The sequence below is a fragment of the Bos indicus x Bos taurus genome, chromosome 15 (assembly GCF_003369695.1).
Source record: "Bos indicus x Bos taurus breed Angus x Brahman F1 hybrid chromosome 15, Bos_hybrid_MaternalHap_v2.0, whole genome shotgun sequence".
Lineage (NCBI taxonomy): Eukaryota > Metazoa > Chordata > Mammalia > Artiodactyla > Bovidae > Bos > Bos indicus x Bos taurus.
The window spans coordinates 68,248,467-68,261,035 of NC_040090.1; the positions used below are offsets into that span (position 1 = coordinate 68,248,467).

At 41.6% G+C, this 12,569-nt stretch overlaps 1 protein-coding gene across 3 annotated transcripts in view; it reads right to left on the bottom strand.

Annotated features, from left to right (window-relative positions):
- CWF19L2 (CWF19 like cell cycle control factor 2) overlaps nucleotides 1–1,415 on the bottom strand; it is a 144,512-nt gene extending 143,097 nt beyond the window's left edge. For 2 of the 3 annotated variants that reach the window (XM_027563860.1, XM_027563861.1), the window contains exon 1: nucleotides 1,299–1,415. In XM_027563860.1, the coding sequence (XP_027419661.1) occupies nucleotides 1,299–1,391 (93 nt within the window). In that variant the 5' untranslated portion in view covers nucleotides 1,392–1,415. The remainder of the gene's footprint in view (nucleotides 1–1,298) is intronic. The other variant, XM_027563859.1, reaches the window with a different exon arrangement.
- Nucleotides 1,416–12,569: the final 11,154 nt, after the last annotated feature.

Below are 12,569 nucleotides of genomic sequence, written 5' to 3' on the forward strand. Positions count from 1 at the left end.
CTTTCTAAAAACAAATGATCATATTGATAAGTTTTTATCATTCAAAAACAGTCAAACTAAGTAACAGCTTCCTAAGAAGCTGTTCCTGCCTTTTCATTTTCTCCCCAAATTTCAAAGCTAGGATTGGTCCTTCTCAAAATTCTATACATAGCTATACTATAAAATTTATAATAGTTTACAAATCCACTCCCTCCAAAAACTGCCTGAAATATCAGAGACAAGGATGAAGGATATTTATTATACACATATATTACGTATGCTGAAATCAGGGACCACCAACCTTTCACTTCTGTAAGACTTATTGCCCTTTTCTTCCCCTGTAAAATCTGACTGCAGTCATTATAACTTCTTCCTGTCTCCTATACCGGTTCCTTATTTGCATTTAATAGAGAAGGAAATGGCAACCCACTCCAGTGTTCTTGCCTGGAGAATCCCAGGGACGGGGGAGCCTGGTGGGCTGCCGTCTGTGGGGTCGCACAGAGTCGGACACGACTGAAGCGACTTAGCAGCAGCAGCAGCAGCATTTAAATGTGTTTTAAACGGTTATAGCTTAAAAAAGATAAAATAATGATCATCACTTGTTTCACCTTACATTGTTCTCTAACTACAACTTTTCCCCTTCACACTTCTTTTCCCCTGCCACACTTCTCACATCTTATGAGCTAAGTCAATAGTACAGTTTACTTCCTTCCTTCCTTATTTTACCTCTACTCATTTCAATCTTAATGAAAAACACGTTTCTCAACTTTTTCGAGGGGCTAAATTTTTTAGATCTCTGTCTCAATCGCTGTTTGGTTCAGTACGGGTTTGCAATAAGCCGGATAACTGACACAAATAACTTAAAAGGAGAATGAAAGGATCTACTCTAACGTGCCTCACACGAGTTTCTGAAAACGGAAAATTTCATTTCAGATATAGCATGAGGGAGGACTCAAGCTGTAAGATATGCAGGGAAAACAGTGGGGTCCCTCGAAAGTGCGCAGCACAGGTGATCAGGTGCTAGAAATGTCAAGCACGGATGCTTTTAAAGATAAGGAACGTCAGAGGAAAGAAAAGAAGTTTTCTGGAAAAGAATATGAGCAACTGGAGCCTTCCAGAGCATCTAAGAGGCAAAGGATACCCAATAGTGTGTGAGCATCCCAAAGGAAAACATCTATCCCCACACAACTAGATAAGGTAAGATACTAAGGAAATGAATCAAGAAAGGGTGCGGGGAGGCAGGAGAGCTAGACGCCTAACTCCCAGAAGGCCTCCACCGGCAATTCTAAATGATTCCCAAAGCCTCAAAACTGAGGTACCTGGCGCAACACCTCGCTCCTGGCACTTCGAATCTGTTCTTTACGCTCTTCGACGCTACTCTCACTTTCAAATCTAACCCCGGCAGCCGCCATAGTTGTTGTCGTAAAGCTAGGAAGCCGGCACAAAAATCTCGGTTTACGACTGTCGTAATTCAGTAAACAAACCGGGACTTCCGACTAGAGGGAGGAGGGAATCTGCTCCACCAAAAGAGCATGCGCAAACTGTTGCTTATTATTTCGGTTAATATCTAACCCTTAGGTTCGGAGAAGGCAATGGCGCTCAACTCCAGTACTCTTGCCTTTAAAATCCATGGACACAGGAGCCAAGTAGGCTGCAGTTCATGGGGTCGCTGGGAGTCGGACACGACTGAGCGACTTCACTTTCACTTTTTACTTTCATGCATTGGAGAAGGAGGTGGCAATCCACTCCAGTGTTCTTGCCTGGACAATACCAGTGGCGGAGAAGCCTGGTGGGATGCCGTCTATGGGGTCGCACAGAGTCGGACACGACTGAAGCGACTTAGCAGCAGCAATAGCAGTAGGTTTGGAAGAAACAGAAGGTTAAAGTCAAGGAGTTACCCTGAACAGGACTTGTGTCAGCGTACATTTATTACGCAGTTTGCACGGGACTGACGGCATGTCACAGCTGAAGTGAAGTCGCTAGTCGTGTCCGACTCAGCGACCCCATGGACTGTAGCCTACCACACTCGTGGGATTTTCCATGTGATTTTCCAGGCAAGAGTTAAGTCAAGGGGTTACCCTCCTTCGTATATTGGGGTTGCCCTGAACAGGACTTGTGTCCTCATACATTTATTACGCAGTTTGCACGGGACTGACGGCATTTCACAGCTGAAGTGAAGTCGCTCAGTCGTGTCCGACTCTTCACGACCCCATGGACTGCAGCCTCCCAGGCTCCTCCGTCCATGGGATTTTCCAGGGAAGAGTACTGGAGTGGGGTGCCATTGCCTTCTCCTTCAGTTCAGTTCAGTTCAGTTCATTTGCTCAGTTGTGTCTGACTCTTTGCGACGCCATGAATCACAGCACGCCAGGCCTCCCTGTCCATCCCCATCTCCTGGAGTTCACTCAGACTCATGTCCATCGAGTCGGTGATGCCATCCAGCCATGTCATCTATCATCCGCTTCTCCTCCTGCCCCCAATCCCTCCCAGTATCAGAGTCTTTTCCAAGGAGTCAACTCTTCGCATGAGGTGGCCAAAGTACTGGAGTTTCAGCTTCAGCATCATTCCTTCCAAACAACACCCAGGGCTGATCTCCTTTAAAATAGACTGGTTGGATCTCCTTGCAGTCCAAGGGACTCTCAAGAGTCTTCTCCAACACCACGGTTCAAAAGCATCAATTCTTCAGCACTCAGCTTTCTTCACAGTCCAACTCTCGCATCCATACATGACCACTGGAAAAACCATAGCCTTGACTAGACGGACCTTTGTTGGCAAAGTAATGTCTCTGCTTTTGAATATGCTATCTAGGTTGGTCATAACTTTTCTTCCAAGCAGCAAGCGTCTTTTAATTTCATGGCTGCAGGCACCATCTGCAGTGATTTTGGAGCCCCAAAAAAATAAAAGTCTGACACTGTTTTCCACTGTTTCCCCATCTATTTCTCATGAAGTGATGGGACCAGATGCCATGATCTTCGTTTTCTGAATGTTGAGCTTTAAGCCAACTTTTCACTCTCCACTTTCACTTTCATCAAGAGGCTTTTGAGTTCCTCTTCACTTTCTGCCATAAGGGTGGTGTCATCTGCATATCTGAGGTTATTGATATTTCTCCCAGCAATCTTGATTCCAGCTTGTGCTTCTTCCAGCCCAGCGTTTCTCATGAAGTACTCTGCATATAAGTTAAATAAACAGGGTGACAATATATGGCCTTGACGTTCTCCTTTTCCTATTTAGAACCAGTCTGTTGTCCCATGTCCAGTTCTAACTGTTGCTTCCTGACCTGCATACAGGTTTCTCAGGAGGCAGGTCAGGTGGTCTGGTATTCCCATCTCTTGAAGAATTTTCCACAGTTTATTGTGATCCACACAGTCAAAGGCTTTGGCATAGTCAATAAAGCAGAAATAGATATTTTTCTGGAACTCTCTTGCTTTTTCCATGATCCAGCGGATGTTGGCAATTTGATCTCTGGTTCCTCTGCCTTTTCTAAAACCAGCTTGAACATCTGTAAGTTCACAGTTCACATATTCCTGATGCCTGCCTTGGAGAATTTTGAGCATTACTTTACTAGCGTGTGAGATGAGTGCGATTGTGCGGTAGTTTGAGCATTCTTTGGCATTGCCTTTCTTTGGGATTGGAATGAAAACTGGCCTTTTCCAGTCCTGTGGCCACTGCTGAGTTTTCCAAATTTGCTGGCATATTGAGTGCGGCACTTTCACAGCATCATCTTTCAGGATTTGGAATAGCTCAACTGGAATTCCATCACCTCCACTAGCTTTGTTCGTAGTGATGCTTTCTAAGGCCCACTTGACTTCACATTCCAGGATGTCTGGCTCTAGGTGAGTGATCATACCATCGTGATTATCTTGGTCGTGAAGATCTTTTTTGTCCTTATCTCCCCTTAAAACTTTCTGCAGTGTGCTTGGTTCGGGCAGATTAAAGGTACATGTTGCAAGGATTTCTACCAAAGTGCCCTTATCGAGAAAGAGGTTTCCCTGTTCTGGAGGAATGGACTAAAGGAAGGCTGGCCAGAAAGACAGTGCAAGTTAGCAGGAGAGAAGACTTGCTTTGAAGAGTCAGCATTTTGCTTTGGTGGATTTTTTTTTTAAGCACAGTATATGAAAAAGTCATGTGAATTTTGCATTGCACTTCATAATTTATACTTTTTTAAAGTGTAACATTTTTTCTGACCTCATATTGTTTGTTCATACTGTCTCAGTAACAAGTGAAAAAAAAAGGAATGAGTTTTTTTCTTCCCTTTCCAGAGAATAAAAAAGATAAAAGAGAACAGCGAGCAGGCCTGAGTATTCCTAGTTTTGTTTTTTTTGTTTGTTTGTTTTTGTTTACTGTAACAGCTTCTAACTCTGAATGTAACTAAATTTGCTCTTCTGCCCCTTAACTCTGCAGGAGCTACACTTCACACCTATTTTCCTTTGACTCTGTGTTAAATACATCCACTATCTGGTGTGAAGGAGAAGAGGGCATCAAAGGATGAGAAGGCTGGATGGCATCATCAATACAATGCACAAGAACTTGGGCGTGGGAGATGGTGAGGGACAGGGAGGCCTGGCATGCTGCAATCCATGAGGTCGAAGAGAGTAGGACATGACTGGGTGATTGAACAGCAGCATCTGGTGTTTACCCTTACAATACCCTTCCCCTTATAGTTACTTATCAGAAAGAAGGCTGCAGAACCACCCAACTGCCAGACTCAATTGCTGGATTACTAACACCAGCCTATGGCTGAAAAAATGCAAGGAGAAGAAATCTAGATTCTAACACCATTTCCTTTAGGATGGACTGGTTGGATCCCCTTGCAGTCCAAGGGACTCTCAAGAGTCTTCTCCAACACCACAGTTCAAAAGCATAATTTCTTTGGCTCTCAGCTTTCTTTATAGTCCAACTCTTACATCCATACATGACAAGTGGAAAAACTGTAGCTTTGACTAGATGAACCTTTGTTGGTAATGTCTCTCTGCTTTTTAATATGCTGTCTAGGTTGGTCATAGTTTTTCTTCCAAAGAGCAAGCATCTTTTAATTCCATGGCTACAGTCACCATCTGCAGTGATTTTGGAGCCCCCCAAAATAAAGTCTCTCATTGTTTCCCCATCTATTTGCCATGAAGTGATGGGACTGGATGCCATGATCTTAGTTTTCTGAATGTTAAGTTTGAAGCCAACTTTTTCACTCTCCTCTTTCACTTTCATCAAGAGGCTCTTTAGTTCTTCGATTTCTGCCATAAGGGTGGCATCATCTGCACCAAAGAGGCAGCTGGGGGAAGTCAATAGATAAGATTTTGGTGAAGGAGAGTTCAATGCAATCAAGTTCTTACTTCACAAGAGGTATACTGCTACTCACAAGGATCTGACGTCATCAAGAAGCCATTTAGTGCTTTTCTAGATATGAGGAGATGCAAGGATTAGGATCATGAAATCAGGTCCTAAAAATATCCAACTATCTAAAGACTGGATACAGGAGGAGAAGGGGATAACAGAGGGTGAGATGGTTGGATGGTATCACCAACTTAACAAACATGAGTTTCAGCAAGCTCTGGGAGATTTGAAGGACAGGGATGCCTGGCGTGCTGCAATCCATGTGGCACAGAGTCGGACATGACTGAGTGACTGCTACTACTACTGCTAAGTCACTTCAGTCGTGTCTGACTCTGTGCGACCCCACAGATGGCAGCCCACCTGGCTCCGCCGTCCCCGGGACTCTCCAGGCAAGAACACTGGAGTGGGTTGCCATTTCCTTCTCCAATGCATGAAAGCTAAAAGTGAAAGTGAAGTCGCTCAGTCGTGCCCAACTCTTAGCGACCCCATGGACCGCAATCTAAAGACCTATCACCAGATTCCCTGAAGCACAGAGTGCCTTATTCTACCCTGAACTCTCTCTAGGGGTGTTGAAGGTCAACAGCTGCAGCAGCACAGATGGTAAATGCCCTTGTTGTTCAGTCAGAGGCAATGCTTTCGTCTAGTGCCAATTTGTAGTTGACAGGTAAGCGCCAACTTGTATTTGACAACATAAACTATATTGAGGTATGTTGACTAAAGAGTTATTCACAACCTAAAAGTCAAGAGTTAACATTTTATTGAACGGAAACTTGTAGGATTTCAAGCCTAGGAGACAGTATCTCAACTAACCCTGATAAACTGCTCTGAGGAGGCAAGGAGAATAGTCATGATATACAGAAGTTTTGCAACAAATGGCAAACATCAAAAGATGATTAGTTAAAGAAAACCAGATATGTCAAGTTAAGGGATTTAGCACTTTTCTATGTATGGAAAGATGCAGAAGTCTAGGCTCTTGAAATCATTTCTTTGATATGCACCTCAGCTATGTCCTGCCAGTATCTTATGTTTCCATATTCTGAGTTTCCTCAGGATTCACCATGGGGAGCAGCCATGGCCTCTAGATGGCAAGTATTCTTTTCTTCCCAGAGATTCCCTCAGGGTTCAGCAGCTCACCATACACTGTGGCTATAATGTCTGATGACTTCGACCTTCTTTGTTAACTGATATGGCAAGTGATATTCCATTTAACAGGTAATTATGCTTTCTTTTCAAGTTTTATAGAACTGAATTTGTGTTTGCAGGGAACTTTCCAAGGAGTTTCTACTTCACCTATCTGTGAAAATCTTTTTTTTTTTTTTCTTCTTACTTTTTATTTTGTATTGGGGTGCAGGTCAGGAAGCAACAGTTAGAATTGGACATGGAACAACAGACTGGTTCCAAATAGGAAAAGGAGTATGTCAAGGCTGTATATTTTCCACCCTGCTTATTTAACTTCTATGCAGAGTACATCATGAGAAACACTGGGCCGGAAGAAGCACAAGCTGGAATCAAGATTGCTGGGAGAAATATCAATAACCTCAGATATGCAGATGACACCACCCTTATGGCAGAAAGTGAAGAGAAACTAAAAAGCCTCTTGATGAAAGTGAACGAGGAGAGTGAAAAGTTGGCTTAAAGCTCAACATTTAGAAAACTAAGATCATGGCATTCTGGTCCCATCACTTCACAGCAAATAGATGGGGAAACAGTGGAAACAGTGTCAGACTTTATTTTTCTGGGCTCCAAAATCACTGCAGATGGTGATTGCACCATGAAATTAAAAGATGCTTGCTCCTTGGAAGGAAAGTTATGACCAACTTAGACAGCATATTTAAAAGCAGAGACATTACTTTGTCAACAAAAGTTCGTCTAGTCAAGGCTATGGTTTTTCCAGTGGTCATGTATGGATGTGACAGTTGGACTATAAAGAAAGCTGAGCATCAAAGAATTGATGCTTTTGAACTGTGTTGTTGGAGAGTCCCTTGGACGGCAAGGAGATCCAACCAGTCCATCCTAAAGGAGATCAGTCCTGGGTGTTCATTGGAGGGAATGATGTTGAAACTGAAACTCCAATACTTTGGCCACCTGATGCGAAGACCTGACTCATTTGAAAAGACCCTGATGCTGGGAAAGATTGACGGCAGGAGAAGGGGACGACAGAGGATGAGATGGTTGGATGACATCACCAACTCACTGGACATGGGTTTGGGTGAACTGCAGGAGTTGGTGATGGACAGGGAGGCCTGGTGTGCTGCAGTTCATGGGGTCGCAAAAAGTCAGACACGACTGAGCAACTGAACTGACTGACTGTTGACATCTGTATGCCTTCTTTGGAGTCTGTTTAGGTCTTCTGCCTATTTTTTGACTGGGTTGTTTGTTTGCTTTATATATATTAAGGTACATGAGGTTTTAAAAAATATTTTGGAGATTAATCCCTTGTCAACTGCCTCATTTGAACATATTTCCTCCCACTCTGAGGTTGTCCTTTCATTTTTTTATGGCTTCCTTTGCTGTGAAAAGATTTTAAGTTTCATTAGAGCCCATTTGTTTATTTTTTTTTCTACTTTAATTACTCTAGTCAGGAGAATGAAAAAGATTTTTCTGTAATTTCTGTCATAATGTGCTCACTATATTACCCTCTAAGAGTTATACTATCCTGCCTTAAATTTAGGTATTTAATCTATTTTGAATTTATTTTTGTGTTGGATCTTAGAGAGTATTCTAATTTCATTCTTTGCCATCTAGCTGTCCAGTTACCCAGCACCACTTATTGAAGAGACTAACGTTTCTCCCTTGTATATCTTGCCTCCTTTATCATAGATTAAGTGGCTATAGGTGCGTGGCTTTAGCACTGAACTTTATTTTATGGAAGATTGGGATTATTAGTTTTTAACTGAAATAAAATTTATTTACAATTGTATTCTAATTTCTATTGTACAATGAAGTAAATCAGCTGTATGTATACTTGCACACCCTCTCTCTTGGATCTCCCTCTCACCCGTTCATTCTGCTCATCTAGATCATCACAGAACACTAGGCTGAGCTTCCTGTACTTTATAGGAGATTCCCACTACCTATCTATTTTACACATGGTGTTGTTGTATATACGTCAATCATAATATCATAATATGTCCCAATCTCCCCTTCACCTCTTGTGTGCACATATCTATTCTCTACATATGTGTCTCCTTCCCTACCTTCAAAATATGTTCATCTGTACCATTTATCTACATGCCACATATATGTATTTATATCTGATATTTGTTTTTCTCTTTCTGACTTACTTCAATCTGTATGACAGACTCTAGATCCATCCACATCTTTTCAAATGACTCGGTTTCATTCTTTTTTATGGTTTAGTAATATTCTATTGTATATAAGTATCACACCTTCTTTATCCATTTGTCTGTCATTGGACTTGTAGGTTATTTCTATGTCTTGGCTATTGAAAATAGTGCTGCAATGAGTACTGGTGTACGTATGTACTTTTAAATTGTAGATTTCTCTGGGTATATGTCCAGTAATGGGATTGCTAGGTCACATGATAGTTCTATATTTAGTTTTTTAAGGACACTCCATATGGTACTCTTTAATGTCTGTATCAACTTAAAATTCCACCAACAGTGCAGGAAGGTTCCCTTTTCTCTACATTCTCTCTAGCACTTATTGTTTGTGGATGTTTTTGATGATGGCCATTCTGACCAGTGTAAGGTGATACCTGGTAGTTTTGATTTGCATTTCTCTAATAATTAGTGTCTTTACAATTCTAAGGAAAAATCATTTCCAGTACAGAATTCTACATCCAGCTGAAATACCTGTGTGTGTGTGTGTGTGTGTTTGTCTGTGTGTTTGTACATGCACACTCTCAGTCATGTTCAACTCTTTGCGACTGTTTGGGCTGTAGCCCACCAGGCTCCTCTGGATGTTGAACCTCTTTTCATATCCATCTTGGTATATGACTGTCTTCTTTAGAGAGATATATATTTAGGGCTTCTGCCCATTTTTTGATTTTTTTTAATTGAGCTATGTGAATTGTTTGTGTATTTTGAAAAGTAATCCTTTCTTAGTTGCTTCATTTGCAAATGTTTTCTCCCATTCTGAAAGTTGACTTTTCATCTTGATTATGGTTTCCTTTGATGTAGAAAAGTAATTAGGTTCCATTTGTTTTGTATTTTTCATTACTCTGGAGTTGGGTCAAAAAGAACTTGCTACAGTTTATGTCAAAGACCATTCTACCATTGTTTTCCATTAAGAATTTTATAGTGTCTGATCTTAAAGTGAGGTCTTTATTCTATTTTGAGTTTAAATTTTGTATGGTGTTAGGTATTGTTCTAATTTCATTCTTTTACATGTAGCTGTCCAGTTCTCCCAGCATGATTTATTAAAAAGGTTATCTTCTGACCAGTTTGAAGTGATATCTCATTATAGTTTTGATTTGCATTTCTCTAGTAATGAGCAGTGTTAACCATATTTTCATGTGTTTATTAGCCACCTGTCTGTGTTTTTTTGGAGAAATATTTGTTTAGGTCTTCTGCCCACTTTTTTTTATTGAGTTGTTTGTTGTTCTTCTTCTGCTGCTGCTGCTGCTGCTGCTGCTAAGTCACTTCAGTCATGCCCGAATCTGTGCGACACCATAGACGGCAGCCGACCAGGCTCTGCCATCTCTGGGATTCTCCAGGCAAGAATACTGGAGTGGGTTGCCATTTCCTTCTCCAATGCATGAAAGTTAAAAGGGAAAGTGAAGTCACTCAGTCGTGTCCGACTCTTAGCGACCCCATGGACTGCAGCCTACCAGGTTCCTCCATCCATGGGATTTTCCAGGCAAGAGTACTGGAGTGGGGTGCCATTGCCTTCTCTGTGTTCTGCTATTGAGTTAAATAAGCTGCTTGTATACTTTAGAGTGTTCTGCCTGTGTTTTCCTATAAGAGTTTGATAGTTTCTGATCTTACATTTAGGTCTTTAATCCATTTTGAGTTCATCTTTGTGTGTGGTGTTAGGAAGTGTTCTAATTTCATTCCTTTACATATAACAGTCTCAGCACCACTTATCCAAGAGGCTATCTTTGCCACATTGTATATTCTTGCCTCCGTCTAAAAAGAAGGTACCCATAGTTGCATCTGGTCCCATCACTTCATGGGAAACAGATGGGGAAACAGTGGAAACAGTGTCAGACTTTATTTTGGGGGGGCTCCAAAATCACTGCAGATAGTGATTGCGGCCATGAAATTAAAAGACGCTTACTCCTTGGAAGGAAAGTTATGACCAACCTAGATAGCATATTAAAAAACAGAGACATTACTTTGTCAACAAAGGTTCCTCTAGTCAAGGCTATGGTTTTTCCAGCGGTCATGTATGGATGTGAGAGTTGGACTGTGAAGAAAGCTGAGTGCTGAAGAATTGATGCTATTGAACTGTGATGTTGAAGACTCTTGAGTGTCCCTTGGACTGCAAGGAGATCCAGCCAGTCCATTCTAAAGGAAATCAGTCCTGGGTGTTCATTGGAAGGACTGATGCTGAAGCTGAAACTCCAGTACTTTGGCCACCTCATGCGAAGAGTTGACTCATTGGAAAAGACTCTGATGCTGACAGGGATTGGAGGCAGGAGGAGAAGGGGACGACAGAGGATGAGATGGCTGGATGGCATCACCAACTCGACAGACATGAGTCTGAGTGAACTCCGGGAGATGGTGATGGACAGGGAGGCCTGGCGTGCTGCAATTTATGGGGTCACAAAGAGTCGGATATGACTGAGTGACTGAACTGAACTGAACTGAACTGAACAGTTGTGGGTTTATCTCTAGGCTCTTTATCTTGTTCCATTGGTCTATATTTCTGTTGTAGTGCCAGTTCCATACCGTCTTGATGACTGTAGATTTGTAGTATGTTATCTCACAGCAGTCAGAATGGCCATCATCAAAAAATCTACAAACAATAAATGCTGGAGAGGGTGTGGAGAAAAAGAAACTCTCTTGCACTGTTAGTGGAAATATAAATTGATACAGCCACTATGGAAGACAGTACAAAGATTTCTTAACAAACTGTGAATAAAACTACCATATGACCCAACAATCCCACTACTAGGCATATACCCTGAGAAAACTGGGAAGTTTTGAAGCAGAAATAGCCTTTCAGAGATCTCTCAAATTGAGGCAAGGGGGAAGAGTTTTTGAAACCAATCTCAATAATTGAGTGCCAATTGTCCATAGAGAAGGGTCATAACATTGGGTGAAGCAACTTCTGGGAAAGGGCTCAGCTATGAGCCCTGTGAGGTAACACTCCCAACTGGAGAAATGAATGCCTTAATTCTATAGGGGTCTTTAGTTTTCACTAGAGCTTATACTCTTACTGGGGCTTCCCTGGTGAGTCAGTGGTAAAGAATCTGCCTGAAATGCAGGAGACCTGGGTTTAATCCATGGGTTGGGAAGATCCCCTGGAGAAGGAAATGGCTACCTACTCCAATATTCTTGTCTGGAGAATTCCAAGGACAGAGGAGCCTGCCAGGCTACAGTAAGTGGGGTCACAAAGAGTTGGACACAACTGAGCAAATAACACTAGTGCCTATACTTTTATTATTAACAAGATATCAAAAGGCCTTAGAACTGTTTCAAATATGATCTGAGGACATCTGTTCACAGTCATCTATTCACTTCAATGTGGTACACACCCTGGCACCTATTATGTTCAGGTATTTTGCTTAGTGTCATAAAAAATATGAAGATGATTTAGATATAGGTCCTGTATCAAGAGGTAGATATGGAGATGATAATGACCTAATTATCAAGCAAGGCTGAAAATGGCATTTCTAATATGAGGGATAAATGCATGTTCTGGGAATTCAGAGATAAGAGAAGTTCTTTCCATCTGAGAAATGAGAAACTTGCATGAGACTATCCACAGTTGAAAGTGAGTGAGATTTGGACATGTCAAGATGAGTGGGATTAAGAGGGGTATTCCAAGATGAAGAAATAGTGGGATCATAATGAGTGAGAATAAACAACTTTCATTTGATTGAAGTATAAAAATAATGAAGGGATGTAGTAAAACTCCACGTCAAAGGGAGTTTGAGGAAATTTTGCCGAGAGTTGCAAAGGCCCAGAATTAATTCAATAAGCAACAGTGACCTATTGACAATTTGAACTAGAGAATGATGTACCAAAAGTTTTATTTCAGGAAGGTTAATCTGGATTAGAGGAAAAGCTAGACCCCCAAATAACTGTCATCTGCCTCAGGGGGGAAAAAACACCACAAGTATCTTTGTCAGGATT